This window comes from Rhipicephalus sanguineus, chromosome 9, assembly GCF_013339695.2.
Source record: "Rhipicephalus sanguineus isolate Rsan-2018 chromosome 9, BIME_Rsan_1.4, whole genome shotgun sequence".
Lineage (NCBI taxonomy): Eukaryota > Metazoa > Arthropoda > Arachnida > Ixodida > Ixodidae > Rhipicephalus > Rhipicephalus sanguineus.
In genome coordinates this window covers 36,902,723-36,920,948 of record NC_051184.2, presented here as the reverse complement: position 1 = coordinate 36,920,948, position 18,226 = coordinate 36,902,723, and the positions used below count along the sequence as shown (strand labels likewise).

The window sequence follows — 18,226 nt, the reverse complement described above, 5'->3', positions numbered from 1 at the left end:
TACTACTACTACTACTAAGACAACGACGTCGGCAGTTTCGCTGTAAAACCAGCCCTTGTCGCTTCATTCGCTGGCAAGCCGATGCAACTACGAGTCACCGTAGAGCACCGACGCCAAGCGCTGTAGTACCCCTTTATAGGATGCACGTGTTCGCGTCTTCGCGCTTTCAAGAGGCCGCCAAAGGTATCTCACCAGGTGAGAGACACTCTCCGGCGACCGCCGGCTCGAGTCGTTTTCCTCGCAATCGTCACGTGCGGGCAGATAGAGAACGACGTCGTTTACTCTTGACAAACACCAGGAATGTTGGGTAACGATAGTGCGCGCGCGCCCGTATCGCATCTGAAGAAAAAAAGTTGTACCGCGCCGCTGCAGCCGGCGTTCACCTGCGGGAAGACTCCAGCCCTCGGCAACAAGGCGTTGCCGCCAGCGCAGCTCGCCGAGTCCTTCAAAGGTAAACCTTCGAGTATTTCGTATTACGTAGATTCATTCGAGAGAATTTCACACGTGATGTAAGACTCATAGAACTACTCCGACACACAGTAACCTGGTATGATTGTTCGTAGAACTTACTCTATACACGGTAATAAATGTAAGCTCTGCCCACAATCGTCTTTCTCCCACCCAGAGAAAATTTGCGTACATGCCCCATTCAAGTGCATTTGCTAATTGCCGTGACGTCAAGCCCGCTTTGCTTATTTCAGGTCGGTGAATTTCCCATGCGGACGCATGTTCATGTCGTTGGTTTTCGGTCGAGAAATTGAACTTCCTGGCGAATTTCAGCAAAAATTCAGACATCACGTCTCGGGGAAGCGATATATTTTAAGTAGAGAAGACGAACCTTTAATTACTTAAATGCGTAGTATTTAAATTAGCAGCGAGAAAGTCGTCATGTTTACAACAGAAACCACCCAGTACGACTCTTGCTTAGATGAATGGCAGGCGCGCTTCAGTTCCGGGGGCGGAGCTTGCATTTATTCTACAGGTTGTGACCAACCATGATTTCGTTTTAGAATCTTGTGCACATTCATTTACATGTTTCAAGTTTCATACGAAATTATCCCCTCTTGTTCCCTTAATGTGGCACTTCTCTAAAGTGATGCTACTAAACGATGCCGTACAAAGGTTTACCTCGGCGTTATTGATCTAGAGTCCTACCATCATGTGTTCAGTTGTACAACAATGAACACACTAACATCGTTTGATTTCGTGATATCGACAAAACCTTTCATCTCACAGGAAGTGACTGGCATGCGCCCTCCTGGCCGGACGATGCAGTCCCACAGAAAATGGCGCCTGTTGACCCAAATCACTTGCCTGACGTCACTAACTTCCTGTATGCTCGCGTCTGGAGTCGGGGGAGCTGCGGTCACTGCCACGGTTCACGGCACCAGTCACGAGAACATCGTGACGGATGATACTGTCACCTACGGTCACGGCCGAGGCGGAGTGTCTTTAACCACTTCCTCGACAGCGTCACCGTTCGAGACGTTGTTCAGGCCTCGAGCGACTTCGGAAGATGCACTCGCCGGGAGTGAGCACGAGAACCCGAAGCGCAGCGAGAGTGACCGAGTTCTTCCGCATCCGAGGAGCATGTGCTTCTACCATATATCTAAAAGTAAGTTGGTTCCGCCGCGAACTTAATTGACCGGGAAACCCCGCAAGATATACTTTGTGGTGAATGAGTGACTGTTGTGTCGCGTTTTGTAGGAATGAAGATGCAGGCTTACAGCGAAATCACTGTGACAGGAGGTCGACGAACTTTGTTTTCAGTTCAACTCAAAGTACCGAAAAGCATCCAAGTTTTCATCCGAAACAATATGCATACAGTGTTGTCAAAATGTCGAGGGGTACCTTCTGGGTCACTAAGCATTACTCAATCGAAATTACGTAAATTGACTGAGACAAAGAAATTCGGGGGGGAAGGATTGAAATATCGCCGCGAATGTAAAACAGCAGTACCACGCACTACAGTGTGCGCCTTACGTTTGCCTGAATTGTGCCAAACCCACAAGTACTTCAACGGTGGCCTCTACTCAGCAAGCCAGAAAGTATGATTCCCTGAAGAGCACCGGACAATTAGGAAATTAGTTTGCAACCTGTATATTGCGTTCTTCCTAGGCCCTGTTTCGATCAACGTTTGGTGACACACCAGCATTAACAAGGGAGATGATGACTTGGTTTAACAGTTGCGTCAGGCTAACTCCGTCTTGTGCAATGTCACTAGCACCAGGAAGACCCGCATGACCAATTCGTATAAGTTTGTTGTAGAGATATCCGGGAGGATGGAGGTGAGTCATTCATAGCCGCAGCATTCGATCGCTGCATATAACATCGAGTGGGGGATGGTGCATTCATATTGCTTTCAAGAGGTCGCGATGTACTGCTCTGGTGTGACCAGAGGCTGTACCGTGACGTCACGAAATGTACACATTTGGGTGAATGACACCTATTCTGCTTCGTTTAGAAGCTATTGCAGCAAATAATTCCTTTCATTTATAGATGATAACAGTATTTATTGACCCTTGTGAACTTACATTTGTTATGGGAAATACTTTCGAAATCTCGCAAAATAAGTTTGGCAACCGTAGCATAAATATTTTAGTCGCATCAGGCCAGTCTTCACAATTACAGAAATAATTTTCATATTGACACGTTATGAATGATATGCCACATAATGAAACTGAACTACTATATTTATACAAGTTGAAGCTTTGGCTAGCTCTTATTGGGCTGGGGGCCTTGAGGTGATAAAATTCACAGTCGCTGACATCAGTGAGAACTGAAATCTCGTCCTTCTCGTGTAACCTAGAATTGTATATACTAAATTGATGCTACTGAACGATGCCATACAACCCCGTCATACATACGTCATACAATGACGTCATACAACCCCGTAATGCGATGCCATACAACCCCGACTAGAATACAATAGTCCGCCACTGTGGTATAGCAGATGCAGTGCTTGGCTGCTGACCCGAAAGCCGCGGCTTCGATCCCGGCCGCCGCGGTCGCATGTCTATGGAGGCAAAATGCTGGAGGCCCGTGTACTGGGCGATGTCAATGTACAGACGGGTCCACTGTTAAAGGGAACACTTGCGTTGTACGTTAAAAAAGCACCAGGTGGTCGAAATTTCCAGAGCCCCTCACTACGACGTGCCTCATAATGAAATTGTGGTTTTGGCACGTAAAGTTCCATAAATTATTATTATTTAGGTACAATAATCTCTCACTTGGCTCTCCTTAGCGAAGTGTCTCATACTGTCTTTCTTTTTTTTTATAGCAGGTCAGTGCATTTACATTAATCGCTTTGTTAAGAACTTCTACGTTGTCGTTAGTGACCGCGCGTATGCGTAAGTACGATTGCCCATCCGTACAGAGACACCGCAATTGAAATCCTTATTCATAGCACTGTAAACGATGAGGACACTCTCCTGTTCGGTAGTTTCGAAGCTAAGAACTTCATTTAAAGGGCCCCTCACCAGGCTCTGAAAAAAAAAAAAAAGCGAGCGCAATATTCTCTCCTGGCTATTCTCGTCTTTCTGGCGCATTTTGTGACGCAGAACGGTGATTCCCGTTACGTCTGTATAGTACGTACTCTCGCGTGGCCCATATACGCGAAATATCAAATGGGAATCGTCTCCTGCATTGCTTTACCATGCAGCCGCCCATCCGTTCTTCCTCGCCTCGCGTGACTATCGTGCGCGATCAACTGATTTCATTTCATGTTCTGTGTTTCCGACTGTGCAAACGGAGGTAACAGCGTGTAGCCGACCAGCGCAAAATCTTGATATGGTCAACGCTTAGTGCTGACATGGTACACGTGCTCTTAAGGAATAAGTGGCGAGGGGGAGATATGGCCTGTAGCACCGTGCCTGTAGGAAGGGTAGCGAAGGCGAGGAGGAAACCACTCCCTCGTCTTTGAGCGCGGTGTGGTGAGGGGCCCTCTAACGCTAGAGCTGAAATGTTTCGAGAAGCATGCCTTGAAGCATGCGCCCGGAATGACGCCGCGCATTGCGGGAATCGTTTTTCTACGTCGCAGAGTTCGTGGCGGTGCGGTCGTTTCACGTCCAAGCCTCGGCACTGGGCCGAGCTGTATTGGCGACAGTTTTCCTCGCGACCAGCCTGCTCGTCGTCGCCTCCCTGTTCGCCATGGTGTGGTGCTTCTGCCGCGGCTGCCGGTGCGCCAAGAAAGAGGTACGGCAAACTGCGCTCTTTATAATCGCTGTGCCAGTGTGTTACGAGCGCAGTGTCTATACCAGATTTGTTATAATCGCGCAAATGAAACAGAGATTGAAGTCGAGTCACATGTACCATTTTTCGTTTCATCGCTGTTTTATAGCGAAGCTGTCTTAGTCTACCCTGTGCCGTTGTAGTCGTCGCAGTAGTAGTAGTAGTAGTAGCAGTAGTGGTAGTAGTAGTAATAGTGGTAGTAGCAGTCCTACTGGTAGGTGTAGTAGTAGTAGCAGTAGTAGTAGTTGTAGTAGCAGTAGTAGTAGTAGTAGTGTGGTAGTAGTAGTAATAGTAGTAGTAGCAGTCGTACTAGTATGTGTAGTAGTAGTAGCAGTAGTAGTAGTTGTAGTAGCAGCAGTAGTAGTAGTAGTAGTAGTAGTAGTAGTAGTAGTAGTAGTAGTAGTAATAGTAGTAGTAGCAGTCATACTAGTAGGTGTAGTAGTAGTAGCAGTAGTAGTAGTTGTAGTAGCAGTAGTAGTAGTAGTAGTAGTAGTAGTAGTAGTAGTGGTAGTAGTAGTAATAGTAGTAGTAGCAGTCGTACTAGTATACGTGTAGTAGTAGTAGCAGTAGTAGTAGTTGTAGTAGCAGCAGCAGTAGTAGTAGTAGTAGTAGTAGTAGTAGTGGTAGTAGCAGTAATAGTAGTAGTAGCAGTCATACTAGTAGGTGTAGTAGTAGTAGCAGTAGTAGTAGTTGTAGTAGCAGTAGTAGTAGTAGTAGTAATAGTAGTAGTGGTAGTAGTAGTAATAGTAGTAGTAGCAGTCGTACTAGTAGGTGTAGTAGTAGTAGCAGTAGTAGTAGTTGTTGTAGTAGCAGTAGCAGTAGTAGTAGTAGTAGTAGTAGTAGTAGTAGTAGTAATAGTAGTAGTAGCAGTCGTACTAGTAGGTGTAGCAGTAGTAGTAGTAACAGTAGTAGCAGTAGTATTAGTAATAACAGTAATAGTAGTAGTAGTGGTAGTTTATTGGTAGTAGTAGTTGTAGTAGTAGTAGTAGTAGTAGTAGTAGTAGTAGTAGTAGTAGTAGTAGGGGTAGGTGTAATAGTAGTAGTAATAGTAGTAGTAGCAGTAGTAGTAGTTGTTGTAGTAGTAGCTGTAGTAGTAGAAGGCCTCACGCAGATCATGTGACCAGAGGGGGAGTGAATCAAGAAGTGAATAAAACGAAATGATGACGCTAAATAATGCTGATGATGACGCTGGAAAAGAGACTAAGCTGTCTTCGTCCACCGCAGGGGTCACACCTCTGCTAGTGGGCCGCAGTCACGAAATTTAAAATTTAGTCTCCCGTGGGGCCGGTGCGGTGAAGCAGGCTACAACGGAGGGAGGGGGGTGGGGAGAGAGTTGAACAAAATGCGAGCTAATGTTGCCATTTAGGAGAAGGCATTACCCATATCTCATATGTGGGCCATTTCTGAAAGGACTCTAACGTTAGGTTCCAGGAAACATATCATACTGATCTCCAGAACGACTGAAATACGGGGTGACCTTATCGGGTGTCTCACAAAACAAATGGTTGAAACCAGTTACATATGTGCATCAGCAAACTCACTCATGATTCGACTCACTCAGACTCAGATCGAGCCGTGAGTCTTAGTCTGAGTGAGTCCGGGTGAGTAATATTTCGGTGAGTTTGAGTCCGAGTGAGTCCGGCTGTGAAAAATTTCAGTGAGTGTGAGTCCGAGTGAGTCCGGTTGAGAAAAAAATTTGTTGAGTCTGAGTCCTAGTGTGCCCTAAGCGCAAAATATATTTCTTGAATGAGTCTGAGTGAGCTCCGCACTTTTTTGCCGACCTATGGTTCTATCTCAACAACTTCAGCATCAATATCAGCCTTGTGTCAGCTCATGTTTATACTCCCGTCGACTCACACATACTTCAAAAAGCTGGTGTTGATACGCCCGCTCAATATTTATTGATCAGAGGCGTGAGTTACGGAAGGGGAGGGGGGGGGGGGAGGGGCAGGTGACCCCTCGCCCCCCTCGAGAACTCTTTCACAAGTAGTTCTCGATAAAAATATCTCGTGTGAGTCATCTCTTTCAATAAAATGTCATTACTGGATCGCTACCACTGATATCTCATGTCTGAAGGTACGAGATCAAAAGGCGCCAGGTAGAGCACCATTTATGCGAGATATTGGCGTTGACACCATGGTTTAAAAAGCTAATTATGCGCTAACGGACTCATGAGTCTACTCACTTAGACTCACTCAGACGGAGCCGTGAGTCTGAGTTCGAGTGTGTCCGCGTAAGTAATATTTTGGAGAGCTTGAGTCCGAGTGAGTCCGGCTGAGGAAAACTTTAGTGAGTCGGAGTCCGAGTGAGTCCGGTTGAGGAAAATTATGCTGAGTCCGAGTGAGTTCTAAGGGCAAGATACATTTCATGAGTGAGTCTGAGTGAGCTCCACATTTTTTAGCGATCTATGCATCTGTGTAGCTAGTAAACATACTTATCAAGAAAAAAGATAAATGGGACGTAATCACTCATGTACTGGCCGGGCCGCTAGCGAAAGGTCCGCAGGCCGCATGCGGCTCGCGGGCGGCGTGTTTGAGACCCCTGGTCTACCCTTACATACAATAGCGTGCTTACAACTTCGCTTTCCGACGGCTTTCACGGCGTCTAACTGGCTGTTTTTTTTCTTCTGGCAAGTTTTGTTTTTAGTGTTTGCTGTGTCATAAAAGTGCGGAATGTAGACAGGCTTTTTATTCGCAGGATAACCCACTGGATGTACAAGCACAACCCCCTGCCTACACTGCATCCAAAGGCGGGCCGTTTGGAATACCCCACAGCGTGTCGAATGACCCACCACCGCCTTACGGAAGCGCCATCGACTCGACAACCGTGGACGGTCACTTCGTCGGAAGAGTTACTGCGTGTGGATCCCAAAAGGAGGAGCCACACACCGTAACAGTAGATGTTCCTTCACAGCAAGCACACCAACCTCCCACGTACGATGCAGTCGTGTTGTCGTTACGACACCCGCAGACCACCCTCGCTAACGGGCTAACCAAGGTCCCTCGCTAACGGGTTTCTCAAAGCGATATCACCGCTTGCTTTGCTCTGGGATCTGTAAACCTGTAATCGGTTACACTCATGGCGGTGTTGTTGACCCAAGTATATATACAGCGGAAACTACATGGCGCAATCCGTCTTTTTCACGATGCCACGGTGCATGCGCCCTTCCCCTAGCGGAAAAGTTGCGAAACGCCTCCTCATCTCGGAGGCTTTCGTTCTGGCGATACCGGTTGTCCCGGCTCCTACTAAAAGCCAAAACAGCAGCGGGCAGCACAAGAAAATGACAAAGGCGGATTGCGTAGCGCTGTGGGAACGCTTACATGCTGATTGAATTCGGCGTCACGCCAATTTGCGTTTCAAAACGTTATTTTTGTATTTTGTTTTCTTTTAATTTAGAGCAGAGGTCAACGGAGAGGCCGGATTGGCGCATTTTCAATCGGTAATTGGAACGTGATCTTTCATAGTCAAGGTGTACAGTCGTATTAGCAAATAGTACAGTACCGTACGCTGATGAAATAGGTGTTTTTAATGGAGTGGGCGCTTCGCCTTGGTACGTAAGCATTGCTTAACTAAGGAAAGTGTGACAAATTTGCATTATTCGTTGTTAAAATGATTATATGCATAGATCCGTAACATCTTGTTGGCTTATGCACGTATTTACGTCTATACACACTCTTGCAATACCTGTTCGAATATATTTACCGACTGGACAAGTCGTTGCCTAATTACTTATTCTACTCACCTACAACAGGCGTGCGGTCGCCCAGTAATAACAAAAATTCACGATTATGTTTCTGTTAGATAAACGATCACTCAATCAATGTGCCGGCCAAGACGTCTAACACGTTGACAAGACTTGTACGTTGGTCGGCTGTGTGTTTTCTTCTTGTTATTATGGGTTGAGGTTATAGTCACGCTCGATATCTCTCCTTAGCGATAAATTGATATCAGTGCAGTAGAATGGCTTTCGCAGTATACGCAATTGAAGTGTCCCGCGATGCTCTTGTGCGACCTTTCTTTACTGGCGCAATTTGAGATTTTGAGATTAAAACTGTTAGCGTTAGAAAGCTATAATTTGCCGATTCATACGCGTGAGGTAGATAGCTGAAATCCAGGGTTCGACGAAAACCCGTCTAGTCGGGAAAGTTCATGGTGGAAGAATCAGGCGCCGACCGATCATTAAAAACACAAAAGACAAAGACGTTTCGGTCCCGCTACGGGGACCTTCTTCACAATCTGAACGGGGTAGACAGACATAAGTAAGGGGTGGGGGGCGGGGGCGATATGCTTGAACCGATATATTACAGCTTTGCGGTGTTCAACTGTGGAATTCAGAAAACAAACTTCTTTTCCAAAGCTGTAATGAAGAATACTAATAAACGAAACAATGTAAATAAAGGCTGGCACGAAAGAAGGTAATTTGTTTATGAATTCGTGACAGCGATATTAACTCAAGTAGACTTCTTGTAAACTGACAAACATACAAAGAATGTGAGAGCTTCGGTTTGTTTACAACGGGCAGTTGAAGCCAGGTTGGATGACCGTAAACTCAATTTTAGACACTTTTTCAGGAGTAAGTCGCATTTTTACTGAAACGACAGCGAAAGCTGTGCAGGTTGCGCTGTTGTAGCTTGTTTTTGTTAGGTGTAAAAGTCGCGGCGCTCAATGTAAGGGGTGATTCAGAAAATAAATGTGTTAGAGAATATTTTATTACAAAGAAGATTTATGCTGAATAAGCTGTTTTCCCGTGATCGCTTTTTTGCAACGGTGCGTGAATCCCGATTTACACTAGTAATGAAACTGATTTACACTAGCAAGCAATTTACACGAGCAAAGCAAAGTAACAAGACCGGCATTGTAACCAACAGTCACACAATTGATCCTAGTTGAAGGTGTTGATGAGCGTCGTCTGATAATTTCTCCACCGATTCCAGGTACGCGTAAAGCAGACGCTGCTAACTTTAACAGGGAAATGAACTTTGACCTATTTCGTTCGACAAACAAACAGAATCGCCGAGGGTCGCAGCCTGTGACTTTGCATAAGAGTTCCATGTTTGACGTGTGTGTTTACACGGCTTGTGACAAGGACACGTATATGAACGTATACTTGAGAAATTTTATTGAATTGCTCTATTGCTCGCTTCATGCGTGCCCGACGGTGACGAAATAAATGAAAATAAACCTCCAGCAACCATCGTCGTGGACTGAGAGGTCGTGGGTTCAGCTCCTGTTACGGAACCTTTTCGTATAGTTTTTCTTTCTTTGCCATCTCATGGCGTTCATTTTGCTGACGTATTTCCGTGACGGAAATACGTCATGAAAGTCTTGGAAGACCCCGGCGTAAAACACGTTCATGTTAAAAACAAAAGGTTGTAGCCTGAAAGCTCCATTAAGTAATCATTTGGCTGTGTAGAAAGAGCTCAACAATGGAAAATAGCAATACGAGGAGTAAAGTAGCTGGGGCTTGTTGATTTATAACGTGAATGGAAAGGCACACACTCAAGACAGGGGCGGAGTTGGGCTTGTGTCGTGTTGCTTACTCTATCCCTGTCTAAGTGTGTGCAATTCCACTCGTGTAAAGAGCTACATGTTATATTAAAGAAAAGGTGACTTGCGGCAAACAGGACCCATGTGGATGAAGAAGAAACTACAGAAAATCCGGAAAGAATGGGGAGAAATATACAAGAGAACAAAATAGAACGTTGAGATTGTGTGGGAAAGTTCTGAGAACGATGTTGTCATTGACAATAAGGAATAGTGACTACAGGTGTGTATTGATGTGATTCGTAATACAACATGAATAAAAACTACTAACTACGTGTTGATATGAATGGGAAGGAACCACTAGAAAATGACGAAACTACATTAAAATGCTGGCGTTCTTTTATCATTATCACCCTAGTGCACTACAATTCACGCGACTGCATTCGTTCTCTTCCATGTGCCGCAATCAGGTTATCAGGTTTTTAAAACCTTAAAGGGAAATTTAGGTCCTGTATTCCTTAGACTGGCGCACCTGGATCGTGTCTAACGTTCTATAGAATGTGTTTGAGCAAACGTGACTTACCGATGACGACTATGGGAATCAAGTCTTATTCTGACGGTGAATGTCTCCTTCGGGTTGTCGATGTTGTCGGCACGTAGTTACTTTCGTGAAACAATTAGCGATACCATAACAAATTTTCACCGTGACTGAAAGAGACTCCGAAGCCCGGGTATTTCTAACTAATATAATCCTTGTCAGCCAGTGTGAAATGGCCGAATAGAAGTGCTCGTCTATCCTCTTCTTTATTCTAATTATTAAAATTCACGAATATAACTATTTTTCCAATAATATCATATTCTTGGCCTATTTCCCATAGTGGGTGCGTTCCATTAGGAATGATAGTCATCATCCATGACTCACTGCATTTAATATGCGAATCCTTAAGTACTTGCCTTTGTTTCGTCTACGCATGTTTTATCTATACCCACCATGAAGGATTGACCAAGAATTGGTTGCTTTGTACAAAAAAAATAAAACTTTATTTGAAAAATAATTTTGCTTTTTGCGCTTTGAGTGATATCTTTTACTTTTTCTACTCTAGCGGCGCCCAGCTGTTGGCATAACCTCATAGTGGGTGTGTGCCATTTCGTGTGAGCTGATAAACCAACCAATCAAATTCAAGCTGACGTCATCGATCCGTTGATGTCAGAGGGAGCCGCAATTTGCGGTGGAACAATTAGGCATATCGACAGCTTCGCAATGGGACTTCGCGGATTCACCGCTTTCTGCTTGGCGTTTGCGATGGCCTCTTGCAGTGCCGAGAGTGCGCGAACAGCCGGCGAAGTGCACCTGCTAGTAGCCATACATAAGAACGTCTCGGAACAGGACTTCTTCCTCGAGAACCTGCAGCGGTTCTTTACTCGGGCCTCCCGCGAGCTACGCGAGGTGACCGGACGCACGTGGATAGACAGCGTCACGGTACAGGTGCCCAGTACCTGGCGCTACCGGAGGTACTACGGCGAGCTGGACGCCGACTTCTACCAGGTCGCCCAGGTCCGCGTGGTGCCGTCAAACGGCAACACGAAGCCTCGCATGGAGCTGGTGCAGCCACTGCCTTGTGGTATGCCCGGCGAGATGCTCCTTGTTCCAGAAGCGGCCATCATGCAGCAGCAGCAGCAGCAGCAGCGAGACCGCCGCGGCTCCGCAGCACTCGACAGCCTCGCACCCGAACACGAGTTTGTGCATCTTTGGCCGCGATTCCGTTACGGGATCTTTGACGAGATCGGCATTCCGGGAAGCAAGCGCTTTCCTATGGCTGTGACTGACAACGACACCGTGTTTCCCGTGAGCCTGTCGAAGGGTCTGTCCGGCATGCTCTCTCTGTCCGACGGAAGCAGATGCGCGGCGACGCACATGGGAATGATTAGGCCTGACTGCCACCTGTTCCTTCAACTCAGCAACAGGCAGACGCTGATGGGTTTACTGCGGATGCCATACGCGGCAGCGAACAATCCGACAGCGGCCAGGTACCTTCCCACGCAGCACAACGTCCTGTGCCAGAGAAGAAGTACGTCGGAGATCATCTACTCTCACGAAGACTTCACGCTGAAGCGAGAGCCGAACCGCTCGCCCAGAGAGCCTCGTTTCCGGTTCGTGAGGCCCAAGGAGAACGTCACCACGCGAGTCGTTCTCCTACTGGACGCCTCGGAAGGAATGTGTCGTGGAGGTTGGATGCGACAGGTGCATCATTCCGTGTCACGCTTTATCCAGTCTCGGTTGCCGGACGGCGCGCAGCTTGCGCTAATTGCGCTTGCCGAAGACGAGGCGCACGTCCTCGCCAACCTGACGAAACTCGGGTCGCGCTCGAGGAGGGCCCTGAGACTTCTTGTACCTTACGGCTGTGGTCGAGCAGGCGTAAACCCGTCGAGGGGACTCGACCGCACTGCCCAGCTGCTGAAAGGCTCCCACCCCGCGGGAGCGATCGCGGTGCTTGTAACGCACGAAGCGTCACTCGGAGGGAAGAACGAAACTGCAATCGAAGCATGGGACACGGGAATCATTCTTAGTACGGTGGCTCTGGGGTCACGCGCCGATCCCGCGTTGGAGCTGCTCGCTTCCAGGATGGGTGGCCTGAGTTTTTGGGTTCCGAGCGAAGGGGACGCTTACACCGCACTCCTAGACGACGCACTGGCTGACGCGGCGCAGCAGCTTAGCCAAGCCGACCAACGGGAAGTCATCGTGCGTCGGGAGGAGCTTCGGGTACGCGGCGATCGCCAGCTTCCTTTCGTCATCGACGCCTCCCTCGGTGCGGACGGCCGCGTGGCAGTCGTAGGCCGTGCGGTCGAATTCCTCGCCGTGCGCATTCGCGACCCTGACGACGAGTTGTACGACGAGGCGAGTCCCGAGTGCACCAAGGACGTACTTCGAACGCAGTCCGTGGTCTTCTCTTTCCCGACCATGAAACCTGGCCGCTGGACGGTGCAAGTGTCTCCTATCAGCGGCGGCGGCACGGGCGGTGCGGCGACGTCCACCGTGATGCTGCTTGTGACGTCATACACAGCGCGGAACAAGTCGGCGATACAGCTACGGGCTCAAGCGTCGGCGCCGTGGGTCGCCTACCCGGCAGTGGCCAGTCTGCACGCTCGCCTCACCAGAGGGAACCACGTGGTTGTTGGAGCCTCGGTGTGGGCTTCGGTGAGCCGGCCCCGACGGAGGCACGTGGTCATCACGCTCCACGACGACGGCCTCGGGGCGGACACGAGTGCGGGTGACGGCATCTACTCGGCCTTCTTCACGGACCACTCGGGCGTGGGACGGTACCGCTTGGTGGTGCGCGCTGCGGGCGACGAGAGCAACGCCCGCACTACGCTGCCCCACGTCTGCCGCAGCTCTCTCGCGGACCTAGCACGAAAGCCGCCGAACCTGGTGGTACAGCCTAAGAAGGCCTACCGCTTGACCGACCTGGCGGAGGACACCGGGTCTGAGGACCAGTGGGCGCCCCTGGCTCCCGAGGCCGGCCAACCGTGTCCCATGTTCGAGAGGTACGTCGACGCTGGTTCGTTCCAGCTGGTTGGATACCGGGAGCGCAGCCCCATTGGACCGGGTGCCATCTCGGACTTGTTGGTCGAGGCGTCCATGGTGCGAGGACCACGGTGGATGCTAGAGCTCACGTGGACGGCCATGGGCTCGCACTTGGACGCAGGCGTCGTGGAGCACGTGGAGTTGCGCTGTAGTCGACGCGGAAGCGAGCTGGAGGAGAACTTCCGGCGAGCCTTCCAGATCAGGGACACGGACCTGCTGAGGGGAAGCCTGAGTCCGCTGGCAGCCCGGAAGCGTCACCGCGTCGTCGTGCTGGTACCGGCGCGCCTGTTTCCACCGGACGGCGGCGCCTTCACCCTTTACCTGGCAGTGCGAACCCAAGATGTGCAGGGCCGCCAGTCGCCGCTGTCCAACGTGGCGAGAGCTACGCACCCTGGCATACGACCAGCGCAAACCCAACCGGGCGCGGACAAGCAGAAGCCAGGAAGTTCAGCGAGGCCCATCGTCTTACGACCAAGGCCCATTGTGAATCAACGCAGTCGCCTTAATAGAATCTTTTTTACTTAAGACGCGAAACCAGAACGAATGTTTGTCTAGATGTGTCTAGTATTAGAGATGAAGTTGTATTTTTTTCCTCGCGTTAAAGCTTTCTTTTTAAATTGGTTCGAAACAGCAGTCAAAGTGAGTGGTATGGCCCGCCAGGGCAGCTGCACAAAACAGATGGGTGTCTTGACGCCTTGTGGCAAATGTTCACGTCTCTGGGAAAAAAAGAATACAGCAGTGTTAATACATGTTTTCAAAACAGCGCAGCGTAATAAACAGATCAGGACGAAACAAAACGAAAACGACAAGCGCTGAACATTGCATTGTTTCGTCCTTGTCTGTTTATTGCGCTGCAGTGTTTTCAAAAGATGTTACAACACGTGCAACTCGCCACTTTAGTGTTAATACATGTTTCATTTCTTCACAAAGCGTCGTAGCCGTATGTGTCATTCAGGAATCGTAAAGGTATCAAAGGACCACGAGCATTGTCGCAGCTAAAACGACCTAATTCCAGTTTTCCGGTTCCTGAAAGGACAATATTTATGCAGCCACTCGGAACGGTTGAGATTAGAGATGATTCCGATAGTGAAGTTAGGAGACGGTGTTCTGGCGACAAAAACTACCTATAATTTGACCGTTTCAGTTTCACAAAGCTTGAGCTGTGCACACAGTATTCTGCTCCCCCTCCTCACCATCATCGTCATCATCATCACGCCAATTAATCGCAGGACACAACGGAGTAAAGTGACGTCATAAATTGTTGATTTGAGAACCGCGGTCAAGCTTGAAACCTTGGCACCATAAATTGATCATCGATTGCGAACAACGGAAACGATGGCACTGTAGCCTATCACACGTTATCAGATTAAGGGAACGACCGTGAAATTAATCTCGTCCCAACACAGCGTACGTATCTAGCCTGTGACCCTCATTAACGCTTACTCGCGCCCCCTTTTGTGTATATTGATTTGTGTAATTTGTGAGCGAGTTCCCGCTGCGACCGACGATGTCGAGCGTTACCGCCAGTGTAACAAAAACAAAGGGCAATTAACGGGGGCGCTCCGAGATTACAGACGCCGTTGAAACTTCTGCGAAGCGAATTCGCGCCGAATGCGCCAGAAGCGGACGAAAGCCGACCGTCAACGGAAAGCAGCGCGTTTTCACCAACGAACTGGCAACAGAAATAGCAATAACAATGGAGGCGACGACAGCGACCTCTCCACGTAAGCATGCCATCTTGCTCTCTGACCTTTTACGCGTGTCTGATTCGGTGTGTGCATTTTAGGGGCGAAGCTCCTTGAAGCGGCACCCGTTCGTCCCCGTCGTAGTACGTAACCAGTCTTAACGCTAGTACCAGATCTTGACCTCTAAGGTGGTGCCGGTGGGAGATTTCTCCTGTGCGTTGTTGAACAATAAAAAATTCGCAGCGTGCGCGTTAACTAAAAGCCGAATTCTTCTGTCTCTCATTCCCCATTAGCAGCCATTGGCATATCCCAGTAGGAAACGTTAGTAGAAGTAGAAGTGTAAGTGTTAGCTAAAAGCCGACTTCTTCTGTCTCTCATTCCCATTAGCAGCCATTGTTTACCTCCAAGGTAGTGCCTTGTGAGATTTCTCCTGTACGTGAATAAACAATAAAAATTTTGTTCAAAACGCCGTTGATTGATGAAATAAACCAAGGAAAGACGCCAGATGTTTTCTAAAAGAAAAAAAAACGAAAAGACGCCAGATGTTTCTAAAGCAAAACGAAAAGACGCCAGCTGCTTAACGAAAGACGCCAGATGTTTTCTAAAGCAATGGTTTTCTAAACAATGAAAATTCAGAGCGTACATGTAAAATTAAAGTGAGCTGCAAGTCGTCATAACTCTCATCGAACCTTTAGTATAAACGCGCCCGATCTCACGTCGGTGATGATGTACTGGGCAGAATTCACGGAAGATTCACGGTTTACCGATGAACCTCCGCAGCTTCGCCCACTCATCATCATTCACTCCGTGGATATGCTGTTTGATCTTTTAACAACGAGGAAGGAATATTTGCGTCGCGTTTTCCCAAGTGAAACTGCCGTGTACGCCAAGCGTTAGTTGTTCATGCCATGCGCCAGTACTACTTGTCAATAGTAGTGAAGACCGGCCAACTTTAGGCAACGCTTAGTAAAGAGCCGGTGCTGGTGTGCGCCCTGGAGCCTCCAACTCTTCGATTAAACTCTGTAACGCCTTCCTCAAAACACTTCTCTGACAAAATTAATGTTTCTAGGTTATGCTTCACTTCGATGACAGCTTTAAGTTTATTAATTTATTTTCACATACAGCAACCAAGTCGCAAGGCTATCGCAGGAGTGGGTACATATACAAAAGTATAACATAGTCAGTAAAAATGCCCAATCCAATCGGTCTGATTCAAAATCATGTAACAACAAGTCATATAAACATAGTTATACAAACGATAGGAACAAAATAAAACACGCAAAATGATAGAGGATTATGGTTCACAGTATGCTGAGGGGTTCAAAAACTCGTCTCTGGGTAATGAACGAATATAAGGTATATCATATGATACGTTATACGGTATGTTTTATGCCCTACTTTGCTTCACTAGCAGTTTTCCTTCCCAGCCTTAGCCTTGATACGTGATACCGAGGACTCATTCCGGAACACCAACTACTTTCGCACAGCATGTTTTACATTAAGATTTATTACGATCTCGTTAACAACTCGTGGTGCAGGGTAGTAGCAGTGCATGCCCACAGTGCGAGGTTGTTGTTCACTGTTACGAGAACAAAAATCACAGCATATCCACGGGGTGAATGATGATGAGTGGGGCGAAGCTACGGAGGGAATCATCTGTAAACCGTGAAACTCTTCCGTGAAATGCGCCCAGTACATAATATAAAGAGTGTGAAACATCGTGTATATATTAAACATCAAACTTTTATTGTACTGTTGGTTTACGTGGTCCCTTCATTATCACTTGTGATCGGTGAAATGCAAGGAAGAAGTCCGCTCCCGAGCGAAAGAGCGCCTAGAGCGACCGCATTCCCCGCTCGCCCTGTGCGAATTAAAGGCAAGGCTAGAGGGAAGACAGGACGCGCGTTCCACGACGCGAGGTCGGTAGCATGCCCAACGAAAGCCAACGGAACGCGATCGTGCAAGTGCTCCGGCTTCGCATCGCCTCATGGTTCCATTTAGCGTCCCAAAACCAAATATATTGCTCAAGGTGTGCCTTGCGTTTTTCGTAGAAATAATTTCTTTATCATGTACATTAAGACGAAAAGTTGAAAGCTCACTAGAGTGTATCGCCCGCAAAGTATGTCTTTTAGTGTGATTTAACTCTCGTACGGCAGGGTCCTCGCGCCGTTGCCGGTCCACCTCGCCCGTTGACGATCGGGCGAGGTGGCTACATACAACTACTACTACTACACTTTAAGAAAAACATCTGGCGTTCTTTCGTTCTGCTTTTACAAAACATCTGGCGTCTTTCGTTGGTTTATTTCATCAATCAACGGCGTTTTGAACAAAATTTTTATTGTTTAATCACGCACAGGAGAAATCTCACCAGGCACTACCTTGGAGGTAAACAATGGCTGCTAATGGGAATGAGAGACAGAAGAAGTCGGCTTTTAGCTAACACTTACACTTCTACTTCTACTAACGTTTCCTACTAGAACATGCCAATGGCTGCTAATGGGGAATGAGAGACAGAAGAATTCGGCTTTTAGTTAACGCGCACGCTGCGAATTTTTTATTGTTCAACAACGCACGGGAGAAATCTCCCACCGGCACCACCTTGGAGGTCAAAGCGTAAACTTGTTACGCACTACTACGATGACGACGACTACGAGGGACGAACGGGTGCCGCCTTAAGGAGCTTCGCCCCTAAAAAACCGTTGGAAGTACGTGAAAGCAACACCATCAAGAAGAATCGGTAGTCATTAACTGAAAACTAACAAAAAGGCTGCATGCTTCACAGGGTAAGCGCTAATTCGAGATCGCTGGAGCAGGAGCCGCTGTGGCTGGACTCCCCTCTCTAGAAGCCATCAGAAGCAACTGCTTGCAGCGCGAACTCGACGCAAGGACAAAGGAAGGCACGAATAAGACACACACGTCCTTGTGTCGAGTTCACGCTGCAGCCTGTTGCTAGCCCATTGTGCGACTCTGGTTTCTATGGGTCAAACGTGAATACGTGGGGCGTCCCTCCGCCGCGCTATGAGAATCATCATCGGGCATGCTCGCGTTTCGATTCTCGAAAACTACGCGCTTGCTATACTTTGCTATCAAGAGTGCTACGTCACGCTTATTGACATAGCGTACTATGCCACGCTTATAATTGCGGCGGTGCATTTACGCGCGGCATCTATAGAGCTCGCCGCGCATGTTTCACCTGGAGAGGGAAGATTCATAAACCCGATTATCTCTTTTCAGCTCGGATTTC

The 18,226-nt window shown here is 48.0% G+C and overlaps 2 protein-coding genes across 2 annotated transcripts; both read left to right on the top strand.

The window, feature by feature from the left end:
* The first annotated feature begins 347 nt into the window (after positions 1-347).
* On the top strand, positions 348-10,483 carry LOC119404990 (uncharacterized). The gene is made up of 4 exons (XM_037671738.1): positions 348-451; positions 1,237-1,615; positions 4,040-4,194; positions 6,928-10,483. The coding sequence occupies exons 2-4, from the start codon at positions 1,249-1,251 to the stop codon at positions 7,237-7,239; spliced, it is 834 nt and encodes a 277-aa protein (XP_037527666.1). The 5' UTR covers positions 348-451; positions 1,237-1,248; the 3' UTR covers positions 7,240-10,483.
* Positions 10,484-11,406: 923 nt separating this feature from the next.
* Positions 11,407-13,822, top strand: LOC119405448 (calcium-activated chloride channel regulator 4A). Its single transcript, XM_037672284.2, has one exon. It carries the CDS (start codon positions 11,528-11,530, stop codon positions 13,820-13,822), a length of 2,295 nt encoding a protein of 764 aa, XP_037528212.2. The 5' UTR covers positions 11,407-11,527.
* Positions 13,823-18,226: the final 4,404 nt, after the last annotated feature.

Excerpts from the sequence above, each read along its gene's own strand:
- LOC119405448 (XM_037672284.2), top strand. The coding sequence starts at position 11,528 with ATGGCTGTGACTGACAACGACACCGTGTTTCCCGTGAGCCTGTCGAAG.
- LOC119404990 (XM_037671738.1), top strand. The coding sequence starts at position 1,249 with ATGCGCCCTCCTGGCCGGACGATGCAGTCCCACAGAAAATGGCGCCTG. Across the intron at positions 1,616-4,039 it reads CTTCTACCATATATCTAAAA|AGTTCGTGGCGGTGCGGTCG; the intron begins GTAAGTTGGTTC and ends TCTACGTCGCAG. Across the intron at positions 4,195-6,927 it reads GCCGGTGCGCCAAGAAAGAG|GATAACCCACTGGATGTACA; the intron begins GTACGGCAAACT and ends TTTTATTCGCAG.